Genomic DNA, 14,809 nt, shown 5'->3' on the forward strand with positions numbered 1-14,809 from the left:
TACAGCATTTGGTCACCACCCATTTTCATTGTATACAAATATGCATCTTAAACATTTGACTACATGTCTTTTCCAAAGACAAGTCAAGTGGGTTGAGAACGACAAACGGGTCAGTTAATGAAGGCAGGTTAAAATTTTTGGGTGAACTATTACTTTAATTATATTTTTTTAATGTTCCAGCTGTTACAAGCACTGATCTTTATATAGATCAGTGCACATAAGGCTAATTATGTTTAAGCAACAATAACGTTTTGCACCTAAATTTTTAGACGTGAAAAATGTCAATACTGGTTTTATCTGTTTTACAAAAGCTTTTCATTGTAACATTTTTTTTTGTAAAATACCATAGCCTATAGTTTGCTAAAGAATAAAACACATAGTTGTCCTAAAGCAAACTTTGAAAACAAAACTAATAACGAGAGCAAATCTCTCTTATACTGTTTTATATATATATATATATATATATATATATTAATAATTTAAAATAGTGTATATTAACAGTTTTTTACAGTTATGTTGCTGTCACATAACATGGACACATGGTACGTTTAATTGTCAACTACCCCCCCAGATCGCCAAACACCAACTATTCATGAAGAAAATTCTACCTTTTACCACAAGAAGGCAGTGATTCCCATCTCAAAATGCTCCAAAAACACATTTTAAAAACTGAAAAAGAATATTATTTTACAATTTACAAAACACATAAATAACTGTACAACAATGCATTTATTTTGCTTTGTACACACAAAAAGATATACAGTATGATATCTCACAGTGTTTTTAAACAGAATTCATGACAAGTCAGCAACAGATACACGACAACAAGAATTAAAATCGTGCACAGTATTTACTAAATGTTATAAATATTCTGGAATGGAGATCCATTCAAATACTGAGATTACTTTAACTGGCTGTATCTACTCATAGTGTTGGTTCTCTTCATATTTTGGAATAGCTTACCATCTTTTGTTTGTATTAAATAGGCATCAACAATATACTAAACGTATACATTTAAGATAAAAAACACTGTTTGTCCATAGCTTATTTAAGTAATCAGACTAAAAACTACTGAAGCCAAAAATACAATTAAAGATTTAAAAACGTCCTAAAATCACTATACTATGACCTGACTAAAGAAATGTTAAACACATAAACATGTGTTTATAAATAATACTTCCAAAGGTTTTAAAGTTGTTAACATGGCAACATCTAAAAGACAAACATGTTTTTATATACTTTAAACTGTAACTGAGAGAGCTCAGTTGTTCCCAGGATATGAAATAAGGCATAAGGAGTGGGCAGGCTCAGAGATTGTCAACAGAAAAGCTTCAAGTCACCTCATCTTTTAGTTGCATAGTAAAAAGACAAAACATACACAATCCATTTCTGAAAATAAATTGGAAACATGCTACTTAAGATGAGCTGGTGCAAAGACACGTTGCATATCAAAAGTATTGCTTTTTGTCTTTAAAGACACGCTACATAACAGCAAAAACATTTTTTTTTATCAATCATAAATTAATACAAAGTACCTTTGGGAGATGCTTACATTTGAAATGACTTTACACCAACCTTGATTTGGTGTTAGGGCTCTTTTCTCATTAAAACATGTGAATATAACTATATAATCCCAGTATAATGTAATGTAACCGTAGAGAAATCAGTCAGTGGTGACCATTTTGGAACTCAGAGTTGCTAAAAAACTGTACCAACTGCCTCACACAGATGAGCAGATAAGGATGCATGCTTTATTCTTAGGCTGAATGTGTGGCTGGCTTCCTGACAGGGCTGCTGTAGCCGGGTGTAACTTTAATATGAATAAAGAGAGTCGAGGGAGACATGCTGGAGCCGTCAGCCCTTAGCAGACGTACGTGCCTGTAACCTGAAAGAGAGATAATACAGAATGAGCATATGCAGATACAACTTCAATGGTGTAAGGTACCGAATTACAAAAAGTGACACGTACCTGTACGCATGCTCGTGAAAGGAAGAGTAAACTGACCCAGGAATTCATTCCTGGTCGCGTAGCCATGATCCTCAACCTTGAAGCGTATCAACACCAGCTCTGGCACATGTAGCTGGAACTTGAAGGTGCAGTCCCATCTAGGATTAAAGCCTTAGGAAGAGATTTTTTTTCATGACACACAAACAGACAAAAAAACATGGCTTTTAAAAAGATAATATTCGTTTGGCTTCATATAAATTAGTTATCCCATGATGCATTATCACTATTACAGAAACAAGCGACCCAGGTAATGTTTTCCAACCCAAAAAATTGTAATAATTTTAATTTTAAATAAAACGAGGATGAGTAAATGACACGACCTTTGATTTTATATAGAGCTGGCTTGATTATGAAACGTAGCTGACAATCATTGTGATAAATTGTGGCGACTGTCTGTTTTATAACTTTGACGATTATTACAATTTTCATATTTTTTGTGTTCTCTATTCATTTAAATAATTATTACAAAACTCATTAAATAATTAGCAAAATTGTGATTAGTTACTAATTGTGATTAGTTGTGAAGATTGTAGAAATCGCCGCCAGAGGGCGCACGATCCAAACAACAACAACAATCGCGTAGCTTTATGACGCTGTGCAGAAGCGTGGAATGATGGGATATGTTGACTTTAAAATACACCGCTGATGGTCCCGCTGATACATCAATCAGACGGAAACGAGAAATCATGTTAGCGGAAGATGTAAAGTACTAAAGATTTTAAAATGTTGCGTTTGATGAAATCATTTTTTTCTTTATAATGAATAAGACCCGAGTAATTTAAGGTTTAAAACTAAATTGTTAGTCATAGAGGTTACAGTAATTGTCCAATTCGATTTTAAGTGTTCAAATCAATCATAGTAAAAGTTATTTGAACGTACTCCCATCATTTGCAATAATGCTAGACGGACCGACGGTACAGGTTACTTCCGCATTGGTCTACGACACTGTCTCGCGGTTTCTACATCAGTAAAGGCGGTAACAAAGGGTAAAGCGGATATGACGCACTTGACAGGCGACTGAACCACTGTTTAGAATGGCGATTTTCTCAGGATTTAAAAAAAGTTGGAAACGTTTGAGAGATTGTAAGTACTCCGCTGAAAAATATATATAACATTGGCCTACGGGTTTTTGGATATTTTACTTCAAAATTCTTACAAACTGTACCTTTAATTTAAACATTTTTAAATTGTCACTTACGGCCATGCTTGCAAGTATAAGATTGATGCATTTTGCCACCTTGGAATTATAAGGTTTCATTTGCATTCTGAGCAGTTTGGTGATCTTGAGCTTCATAGTTTTGAGCTTCGTAGTTTTTGCATTCCATTTGACTTTGTAGATAGAACCTATTTGTGTTCTAAAAAAGTCCCAAAATGTACACAACGTAAAGAAAAAAACGTGATGTAAATTAGTTTTCACAAAGCAAAAGAATATGTGAATACTGTAACTCAATTAAGACAAAAATGTCAGATAGAATCTTAAAATTCCAATGTGATGATCTTTAAATAGCTCTGAGTCTTAAATATATTTTCTTTAATGAATAAAATAATATTTTAGAAATGTACAAATTCAGTAAATAACCAAAACAATCACACAAACACACACAAATCATTTTCTAATTATAAAACTAAAATGATGGGTAAATTAGTATTTTTTTGATCATTTTGACAGCCATATTTTTTTCCAAGATATCCTAAAATACCATTATTGTCGATGCGGTGCGTCTTCTTTTTGTTGTTGTCTATGGGAGCCCCATAAATCTCCACCCACACAAGAGGATCCACAATGGAGCTGAGCTTTTCTTTGTCAGGTTTAGGCAGCTGCTGTGCTGATATCACCTGTCAAACCAGACAGAGCAAGGTGAAAGACTGATATTCGAAAGACGAGCAAACACTGCAAAGGACTGACAAACAATATAGAAGCCATGAACTCAACATGAAATAACAATCAAAACCCATGTTGCTGTATTCAAGTGAATTAGAATATTTATTAAGTTGGTGTTACTTTGTGAAAAGTGACTTCTTGTACAAGCTTTTCTTGGCACCCATCATTTATAAAAAAAAAAAAAAAAACTCAGCTCAAACTTGCGTAACATGAACAATAACTGGCATTAAATTCCTGAAATAAATTAAATGCTGGATATTTCATGTATAGGAAGAGAGGCGGGGTTGTCTGTCGATATTTAATCAAAATTCGCCTGCTTGGATGATTAAGCTTCAACAAGACGCTGACTGATGTCATGTTAAACAAAACATGTAACACTGACAAAAAAGTACAATACACAAATATAATTTTACTGACTTGCATTGTTTTCTAAATTTGATGTTGTGCCTTCCTCTGGGAAACCCCTTTATTTTTACCAATAGTAAAAAGTAGTTGGGACACTTATTTCTAACCCACGTGATGTCATCAAAAAGTGGTCTATAGTTTACCTTAATAGTGAGGAGCATTGGGTTGTGGCCAGGTCCGCCTCCAGTATTTTCAGGGTTAAATTCAGAATCAGGTGACCAGATAAAACTCGGCTTCAGCACGTAGCCACAGCGGCCGTTGGGTAAAAAACGGCCTCTGTTTAGATCCATCTCTTCACATTGGGTTTGGAAGTTCAAAGCCACTGCAACATCATTTTTCTATCATATGTTAGTCAATCCTTAAACATTAAAGAAAAAGTTTTACTTCAGTCAACAACGCTTACCCATTTGACAACCGGCATTCCACATTTCTTGAGGATTATAATTGGAGGATTGCAGACGCTGACCGGACGGGTAGATTCTGCTCAGTTGCTTGGTATTGTGACGCACAAAGAGCTTCCCTACAAATGATAAATGACAAATTTTGCAAGTACGTATTCATTGTACTTTTATGGTTTTGAATGCACAAATGCTTCGGTTGTACAATAGTGTAATGTAATGATTACCACCACCTAATAAATAGTACCTGACTCTTTGATAAGTTTCACCGCATCACTCTCAGAGAAAGAGGACATTTCATTGGGTGGTTTCTTGGCAGATTTATCAAATCCTTTGAAGGCAACACTGCGGGTGTAGACCACCACATCAGATAGCTCTGGACTCAACTTCGACCCTTTCTGAAGAAAAGCAAAAGCACGCTGGAGAGCAATACAGAGAAACATACACACCAACACATGCATGCAAAAACCCACAGACACGAAAAAACACAACTAGTATTGAGACAAAGCGAACATGCACAAAAATAAAGAGTGCTAACAAACATTACAATGATATTATACATGGGTGGTTGACACAGCTTTGACATGCAGCTGCCATACTTCATCTAAAATTATTTTGAACTTTTTTAAGTGTCCAGGCTATCAGCAAACTACCCATATATAAGCACTATATACACAAGCAAAAGTCACAAAAGCCACTTTTCAACCATCGGGATAAATCCTATCTCATTCCAGATAGTTAGAATATTGTAGCTATGCCAGATACTACAGCAAATGTATGCATATTCCCTGCACAATTGGGGCCAAAAATGGTTTGTAATTGTGTTGTACTGCACCAAGTTCAAGTGGAATTACTGTAGACTGCAGCCATCTGCTACAAAAATGTTTGGCCTGACTGTGGAAAAGCGGCTAAATATAGCACAAAACAGTGAAAAAAATAAGATGGAAGGTGCAAAGTGTACAATAAAGCCTCTGCTGATCATGCGTTAATACATAGAAGCATGACATACACTACAGGCAGCACAGATACACACAGACCTTCCGGGCTTTAGGTTTGTTTTCAGCTTTGGATTCATCTTCTGAAGAGCTTGAGTCAGAACTGGAGCTGTCCTGTTCCACTTTGTTCTTCTTTGCTTTTATCAAAATCTTTCCTTTTAAGTCCTACCACGAAACAGAACAACATATGCACATTTTACACTGCAAAAGATACCCATAAAAATTTAATATTCAGTAAAAAACAAAATTTCACGTCTTTATATTATTATTTTACACCTTAATTTGCTGTCCATTTCTGTAATTTGGTATTTAACAATACGCGTAATTCCATAAAATAAAGGAGCAGTGTTATACTATAGTACTATTGTGATCCATCTACATTCAAAATTGAATTAGGAATCACTAGATCATTTTAGCAAATAATAATTAAAAATAATAAATTGTTTCATTTATATGGTGCTTTTCTGGGTACTCAAAGCGCTTAACATTGAAGGAAGGAATCTTCTCAACCATCACCAATGAGACAAATGAGGATAGTTGTAGTATATTTAATTAATATACAGACTAAATTACTTTTTTTCGGTTACCAGACAATACAAAGTTAATTATAATTATTATATAACTTATTTCATTATGCAAACTGATTTTTATTAATTTTGTTCTGTTGATACTGTAATGTAAACAACGGAACATTGCTTAACAACAAAATGATTTTTTCGCTATAAGTGATATGGAGTGATGTATGTTATGAATTTAGCGGTTCACCGAAAACTAAAAATCATGATTACTTAACCTCTATTTGTTCCAAACCTCTGTACATTTATTTGTTCTGTTGAACAAAAGTTTGTTTTCGTAAATTCTTCATAATATTGAATTTTGCATTCAACAGAACAAAAAAACAACAACAATTCTTTCTACTTGGGTAGTCAATGATGACCCAGAAATGTCAGTTGCTTACATTCTTCCAAATATCTTTGTGTTCACCCAACATAGAAATTTATATAGATATGGAACTACTTGAGGTGAGTAAATCATGACAGAATTTTCATTTTTGAGTGAACTATCCCATTAAAAACCCCTTAGACCTCAACAGGAGTGGAAAAAACACTATTCTAGTACTGTACAAGTACTGTAAAAAGTTAACTGATACACAATGTATTTTGCACCGACTAGACTAGTATATGATATAAAATTATTACCTCAGGTGATGGCAGGCATTTTAGTGACTTGTCATTGAGAGGTTTTGTGAGCAGTTTGTCTCTCAAAATGGAGCGCAGTTGTTGGGCCATGATCGTCTGCTGCTCCACAGAGCAATGGTTCTCCAGAGATAGAATCAGAGGATATGGGGATGCCTAAAAAACACAAAATGCTCCTAAACATATTGCTGTATATGTGTAGAAAAAGTTATTCTCATGTTTTTCTTTTGATTATAAATAAAAGGCTCTACAATGTTTAGCATACAAGGTAAAACTAAACAATCCTCCATACAGAAAGTATTTACCAGTGACTCATTTTTTATTTATTTTGCTCACCCTGAAGGCATATTCAGCAATGGCATCCACCACCTCTCTGAATGGCACCTTGGATGTGAGAGTGTGTCCATGGTAAATAACTGGCTCCTTTTCTCCATCCCAGCAGTCCAGCTCCACACAGCGGCATCCGCGGCTGAGAGCCCTACACCATAAACAAACAAATAAAAATGCATGCTTGTGTGCTGTGAGGTTAAAGGCGAGTGTTATTAACATTATTTGGTTAATACAACTGTGGAAACTTTTGTGCTGTGCACTAAAAAAATATCTCAAAAAGCTAATTCAATTTATTCACAATTTATTATTATTATTCCCGATGCAATTTATTCACAATATTATTATTTATTCACAATTTATTATTTATTCACAATTTATTATTTATTGAGACAAATTAGAAATGAACAAGTGCCCTTTTATTATTTCTCAAATGCTGCACATTATGTCATACAACAAACAAAACTTTTCTTGGATTTTTGTAGAAATCAGCATAGTCACATTTTTCCAAGTTTGCAGTAAACACAGCGGCCCTGGTTCTCAGGACGGACATGTATTGTGATTCATTAAACATCTCAACCGACTTGAATCGTCACATATTGTAATCGATTTTCAGTCATTTTGCTTCTCACAATTCGATTTGTTTCCGTATTGGATACTTTTAATGGATGTGTCAATATTTTTACCCATAATTTTAACAGCATGTGTGATTATTATTCGTGGTGTTAGTTAGCGAGATTTAAAGGGGCAGTTAAATAAATGACTCAACCTCGAATTGTTCCCAATCTGCATAATTTTTTTGTTCTGATGAACACTGAGAAAGATGTTTGAAAGAATGCTTTAACCTAACATTCCTTGGCCACCATTGACTACCATGTAGAAAAAATTACAGTATGGTGGTCAAAAGTGCTTTCCTAGATTCTTCAAGATTTCTTCTTTTGTGTTCAACAGAACAAAGAACTTTGTAAAGCAATTTTTCCTGCGATGGTTGTCAATGGTGGCCAAGAACTGTTTGGTTACAAGCATTCTTCCAAATTTTTTCTGTGTTCATCAGAACAAAGAAAATGTAAACATATTTGGAACAACTCAAGGTTGAGTAAATGAAGACAGAATTTTCATTTTTGGTTGAACTGTTTCTTATAAGGATCATATATAAACGGTCCAGTGTTTTTGTAAAAGTTAACTTCTAAAAGGGCCAGTGCTGCTTTTTTGTGATGTGTGTCGTACTTGATGTAAGGGTCAACGCTGCTCTCGCTGATCAGCTGGTCTTTAGTGAGGTAGGTGTTGTGTGAAGAGGAGATAAAGTAGTCAGAGAGTGGACGGCTCATGTCCTGGTAGACTCTGCTGTGCTCCGGGTTGAACACATCATTCTCTTTAGACAACATGTACATTGTGAAACCGTTGGGTGTCATGAACTGGTTTTCTTGGGCTGCATGAGACAAAAAGAGAAGCATTTTAATGAATCAGAATGCAAACTGCAAAATTGTGGGACATTGTGTAACTTCCAAAAGCGTAGTCAACAAGTGTTTTTGGATAATAATGCAAATTGTCTTTTAATAAATACTTAGGAATTTTTATGTTTTAAAAAAACCTAAGTAATCAAGATTAAAGTGCAAATACCCCATTTGTTGAGCTCGTAGGTTAAAATGAGGCTCTGAGCGTGTACGAGCGTGTGATCCTCTCCCTGGTCTTTTAAGAATTCACGCAAATCCACAGTGGACAGAACGCAACCATTAGCTGAGTACTGATGAAACACCACATCCAGCTCGGGCCGACGTAACAGCTCACGACAAAACACTTCAATCTCCTCGTGTTCCAGTCGGCCATCTTCTGACTTGTCACATTTCTGTTACACAAGCAAAGCAAAAGCACAGATCCACCTCAAAATTAAAAGAGTTAATAATTTATTCCATGGAACACAAAAGGAGCTTCATTCTGTCATGATCCTGTCCTTCTTGTGGTTGTTATAGCTTAGAGTGACAGGATCTTGAAAGTCCTATGTCTTGTGCGATGTGTTCGCCTGTCTTGTGTCTTAACCCCGCCCCCTTGCTTCCTCATTCATTATCCCATTATCAGTTCATGCCCTTCACCTGTTGCCCTCGTTATGCCTCATTTGTTCCTCTTTTATTTAATGCCCTGTGTTTACTGTCTTGTCCTGGAGTGTTTTTTTTTCTTCTTCATATTATCATTCGAGGAAATGTTTCTGTTTTCACATCACGACACTGTCATCATTTGCTTGGATTTTATGAAAAATGTGCAGTTTTTATTCATTTTTATTCTTTCTACAAAATTTCACTTATCTTTTAACAGAAGAAAGAGTTTTTAAAGGAATAAGGGTATAAATATGACAAAGATTTTATTTTTGGGTAACCTGTCTGTTTAAAGGGATAGTTCACGCAAAAGTTTAAATTCTGTCATTTAATCGCCCTCAAGTTTTCCCCTAACCTGTATAAATTTCACTAGGAAAGATATTTGGAAGAATGTTTGTAACCAAACAGTTCTGTACTATTGACTTTCGTAAAGAAAAAACTACTATTGTAGTCAATAGTGCCCCAGAACTGTTTGCTTTCCATATTCTTCAAAATGTAATTTTATCTGTTTAACAGAACCAATAATTTGATACCGTTTTGGAACAACTTGAGGGTAAGGAATTTTGGGGTGAACTGTCCCTTTAAGGCTGCCTCGCACTGCTCCATCAAATGCCAACGTTTCAAACATTTTAGAGTTATGCTGTGAAACATAACTGACTTTCTCACCGCCCGGTAAACAGCAACAGACCAACACAGTATACTAAGTGTCCTTGTATGATTCATCCAATACAGATTTAACTCCTGACAAAACGATTCACCTAAAAATCTGTTTCTCCTTTAGTGCTTATTTTTAGCATCACAGACAGCTTTACTCTGTTATTAAAGCTGCTCAAATTTTTCTCAAAACAGGTCAAGTGCGGCTGTAGTATAAAACTGACCTTGAATAGGCTGGCAGCATATTCCTCACTCAGGTCAATGTTAATCATCTGGAGAAGCATCTGGACTTCTTCGTATGACATCTTCCCGTCTTGGTTCATGTCAGCTTGTTTCAGGTAGCCATGGATCCAGGTGAGGGGGTCAAGGGTAAAACGGTTACATTTTTGTGGTCAATGAATCTTGACCAGTACTTACTTTGCACTGAAAAATAAACACTAGCTTGATGTACCAACAACTCATTACCCCGATGGAATATCTTAATTAGTACTAAATGACAGATTTTTCTATTTTAATTGGATTACGACCTAGATAAAGAGTCTGGCATTGGATTTGCTGCTGAAGGATATTGCTCGAGTTTCTCCTTGTGGGTCATGTTGTTGACTCTGCCCTGTAGGGTACGAATGCCACGGGCCCAGTGTTGGGCTTCCTCTTTTGTAGCACATTGGAGATCCAAGCTCTTCCTGTCTCCCTTGAAGACAATGGTCAGACATTTTTCTTCTGGAATGGAGCCTGCCAGGTTTCTGAACACCTCTGCCTGACAGCCCTCTCTTACACATTCTACTTCCGTCACAGAAACTGTGGGTAAGTAAGAAATGGTGTAGTTAGAATTGTCATGACAGAATAATTAATCAATTGTCATATAAATATATGTACATGTATTCAAATAATTGAAAGTTAAAACAGTTACTGTTACTGAAAAAGTGACTGGTGGTGTCCCTTAGGTTTGTATTTACACTAAATACACCAAACAAGCAAAACTAAATCTAAAGTTAGAAAAAGCCCGAGCCAATGTGGTGGATGTCAGTGCATGGCAGTATGTCATGTAAACTGGGTTTTGTGTTTGTGCTCAATATGGTTACACAGATACACAGTCCCTGTATTCCCGTCCTGACATTTCATTTACTTTTCATACAGAATAATTTGCTGGTTGCTGTGAGGCCGAACCTAAATGTTAGCTGTGTTAACAGTCATTTTAATACCCGTTTATTAGGAGCAAACCTTACCCTGCCTGTGTTAACAAAGATTTCACTCATGGTGGAAGTCGCCTAATGTTTGCATAGCTTTATTTATCACTGCAGCGCAAACACAAAGCACTCTGTAAATAAACTCTGTAAATCTCCTTGTTATAGCGTCATTGCGGTACAGAAACAATAAATCACTTTTGATGATGTACCATTTTTAACGATCACCTGAGAATTACAGGACGCTTACATTGCACAAGCACAAGACAGTAAAGCTGATCTACATGTACATATAACCTTAAAAGATTTATGAACATCACCAAAACATAAACATAGTTGTAGATTATAGACATTAACGTAGAGGAAAATGTTATTGCCTATTGGTCAACTAATGCATTGAAGTTCACCCAAAAAATTTCAATCTGTCATCATTTTCTCACCTTCTTTTCATTTCAGTCTTAAATTACTTTTTTTCTTGTGCACATCACAAAAGATACTTTGAAGAATGTGGGTAACCGAACAACGGTGGTACCCATTCACTTCTATTGTATGGACACAAAACCAATGCAAGTAAATGGGTATCACTGTTGTTCGGTAACCAACATTCTTTAAAATATCTTCTTTTGTGTTCTGGACAAAAAAGAAAAGTCATACAGGTTTGAAATGTGCATCATCCTGAGATTTCTGGGACATCATCGACCACCATAGTAGAAACAAATTAAAATGGTAATAAAAGGTGCCACAGAACTGTTTGTTTTCCTTAATATTTCAAAAAAAATTGTACAGTGATACTCAATGGTGCCCCAGAAATCTCAGTTGCTAACATTTTTCCAAATATGTTTCTTGGTGTTTTACAGAACAACAAAATGTGTAGGTTTGGAACAACTTAAGGGTGAGTAACTCATGACAGATGTTGGGGTGAACTATCATTTTAAGATACACTACAGACCACTTCGCTTCAGTGTTTACATCTTGCGAAGTGGTATGTTTCTAATCTGTGAACCAGGCGATTTCATTCATTGTCTCTCTATTAGAAATCATTGCTGTCCTGGATATGCAACAGAGACGTTGACGTTTGTCATCTCTCATACAGGCATTCAGAGCATAGCGTTGCGCACATGTGGGTGTTCTCACATACGCCTCAGCCACATCACACAAAACTATTATAGACCTTAATTCTAATTTAGGCCATGTGCACAGTTGCCCAGGCAATGATTATTATTCATGTGAACTATATGGAGCAAACCATAATGTGTAGGGCCACTCTCTTCCCTCCCAGCTGTAGACTGTAATTAGAGCGTATAGTGATGTTTAGAGAGAAGAGAGAAAGAACCCCCCTCGTCTGTCCTGAAAATAGAACAGCCCTGTAATGACAACGCTGTGGCCAGTAGACCTGGAGACCGCTGGTTTATGCAGCCATAATTAGGAGGTGTATTCACCGGGAGGGGCTCTTACAGTTCCACAGCACAGAACATCACCTTTGATCTGAATGAATGTTTCATGAAACATTCATTCACGAATCTCAAACTCAGCACATTACATAGAAAGTCACAAAATACCAAAACACACATATATGTGTCTGAAACTTACAGCACTGCTTGGATTTGTTGAAGGTCTTGTTGGATTCACACCAGACCGTTACACCATCATCCATCAGCTTTAGCATGCGCTTTCTCTGCCAGCGTGGAGAACGCACCTTCAACATGTGAGAGCCCTGCATCATAGTCTGCACGTCTTCATTGTCCTGGATCCCTGCAGATGTTCATTTTAACAGAAAGTACTAGTTACTATTGAGTTGCATGTTGATATGACCCCATTCATGACTTGATAAAAAAAATGGTTGCAACACCAATTATTCACAAATTAAGGAGTAACCATCACAACAGATCTAATGAGTCAAAGGAAGAATTTATTGTCCTATCCACCCACAGCGTTTGATGAAATTTTGAGGTCTTTGTTATTCTCATAGATGGAACACAATCCTTCTGTTAAAAAGGGATAACTGTAAGAATGGAAGTCATGTGTCAATATAGTTGCAACTTAGTGCTTGACATAACATACTATACAACCTGTTCAGTTCAGTCAACTTCGGTATAATGGCAATCTGTTTTGAAAAAAACACTTCCTCAGTAAACCCCAATACAATTAACTCTCACTTTATTCTGAGGAGTAATCAATGAATGCCTTGATATGGATCCCAAAGGGCCACTTTCTCTTTACTGCCAGAGGCAGGCAGAGACAACAATTTGAGACATAACACTATAATATGTGGATAAAGTTATATATTTAAGCTCCTATCATTATATGTAGGCCTATATGATGAAATACGATCTAATATACTAATCTGGAATAAATCAATATCTTGTACAACAACATGTACCACTATACAAATATAGAGGGTCAGAAAAAAGGCCAAATCGAAAAACAAATTAATAAAAAAAGAGTCATTTTTATTTACTAATAAACACTGTATCATTTATAATACAAATTTAGTAAGAGTAATACAGTAATGTAGATACAGTAATTCTACCTCCTTAGTTTGCATAGTGCTGTTGTGATAAACTCGTCAAGTGACCCTGCATTTCTTAAGTAACGTTTGAGAAATGTTGAAAGAAACAAGTCCCGTGACTAAACTTCACATGTTAAAATCTGGGCTTTGCTAATATGTCATCCAGTAGAAAAAAAATTAAATTTCCTAAATTATCCTACAATCTGTTGAGGAATGGGGATGCAATTACCGCATATAGTTCTATCAACACAAAACTGCCTCTTTACAGCCTGCGTTACAAAATTTATATTGGGTCAGTGGTAGTGAATTATAAGGCATGCTCGAGTACGTTACGCAGAAAATAAATGTTAAGACAAATACGTGGGTCATGCAATTAACTATAAATAGTTAACAATTATTATAATAATAATATTACAGTTCTTACCCATGTTTTTCAGGGGGTCTTCTGATTTAACATGGGACGTGCCCGCTTCATTCTTTTCCTTTCTCAACATGACGCAGTTTTGGTCCTTTTTTCGCCGTTAGGCTGCAATGTATATGAGGATAAATACACGAATGTCTCAGGCAGTCTGTATTTGTATGAAACAGCATAGACACTGCCCCTGTATGATGAGATCATGAATTTTAAAGAGCTGAACAGCACCCGTACCGTTACATGACAATACATCAACGGGTTAAGTGTCTTATGTTGTTACAAGATAAACACGGATTGTAACCTACACACATAAAATACGTAAAAAGTATTCCACGTATAATTAAAGCAATTCTTAGGTTTACAATGAAGATGTTGTGCGCGATCTACTCGAATAAAGGATTTGGACCACCGATGTCAGAGCGTAACGTTATCCTATTTCAATGGGATTATGCAGCGACACCAAAACACTCAAGAAGAAATAAAACAATTTTACTGTCGGTTAAAAACGCCGAAATCGAAAACATCGACGATACACATCAACGGTCTGATCACAGCGGGCTGTCGCGTGCACATTAGGATTTCTTGCCATAAAAAGATCTGTGCAGATTACACAATTCTGTCCTGAGATTATGATTTTCTAACAAAATGTCTCCCTCTAGTGTTCTCAATATCAAAATGATCAATTTAATCAAACATACACAGCTTGTAATCTACCTTCAAGTTTAACGGACATCAATGACGTGCAC

At 35.9% G+C, this 14,809-nt stretch overlaps 1 protein-coding gene across 1 annotated transcript; it reads right to left on the bottom strand.

Annotated features, from left to right (window-relative positions):
• Nucleotides 1–710: 710 nt before the first annotated feature.
• Nucleotides 711–14,726, bottom strand: plcd3b (phospholipase C, delta 3b). The gene is made up of 15 exons (XM_056771883.1): nucleotides 14,073–14,726; nucleotides 12,730–12,891; nucleotides 10,525–10,753; nucleotides 10,180–10,309; nucleotides 8,832–9,057; nucleotides 8,439–8,640; nucleotides 7,221–7,362; nucleotides 6,888–7,040; nucleotides 5,731–5,853; nucleotides 4,941–5,091; nucleotides 4,699–4,815; nucleotides 4,439–4,617; nucleotides 3,709–3,844; nucleotides 1,970–2,119; nucleotides 711–1,885 (listed from the first exon to the last, which is right to left on the bottom strand). Exons 1-15 carry the CDS (start codon nucleotides 14,140–14,142, stop codon nucleotides 1,758–1,760), a joined length of 2,298 nt encoding a protein of 765 aa, XP_056627861.1. The 5' UTR covers nucleotides 14,143–14,726; the 3' UTR covers nucleotides 711–1,757.
• Between the last annotated feature and the right edge of the window lie 83 nt (nucleotides 14,727–14,809).

The sequence above is a fragment of the Triplophysa dalaica genome, chromosome 17 (assembly GCF_015846415.1).
Source record: "Triplophysa dalaica isolate WHDGS20190420 chromosome 17, ASM1584641v1, whole genome shotgun sequence".
Classification (NCBI taxonomy): domain Eukaryota; kingdom Metazoa; phylum Chordata; class Actinopteri; order Cypriniformes; family Nemacheilidae; genus Triplophysa; species Triplophysa dalaica.

What these genes read in the sequence shown, in the direction of transcription:
- plcd3b (XM_056771883.1), bottom strand. Translation starts at nt 14,142, where the DNA reads ATGTTGAGAAAGGAAAAGAATGAAGCGGGCACGTCCCATGTTAAATCA. An exon ending in CTACGAGCTCAACAAATGGG is followed by an intron (nt 8,641 to 8,831) that starts GTATTTGCACTT and finishes TGTCTCATGCAG; the next exon opens with CCCAAGAAAACCAGTTCATG. An exon ending in GAATGCCGGTTGTCAAATGG is followed by an intron (nt 4,618 to 4,698) that starts GTAAGCGTTGTT and finishes ATGATGTTGCAG; the next exon opens with TGGCTTTGAACTTCCAAACC.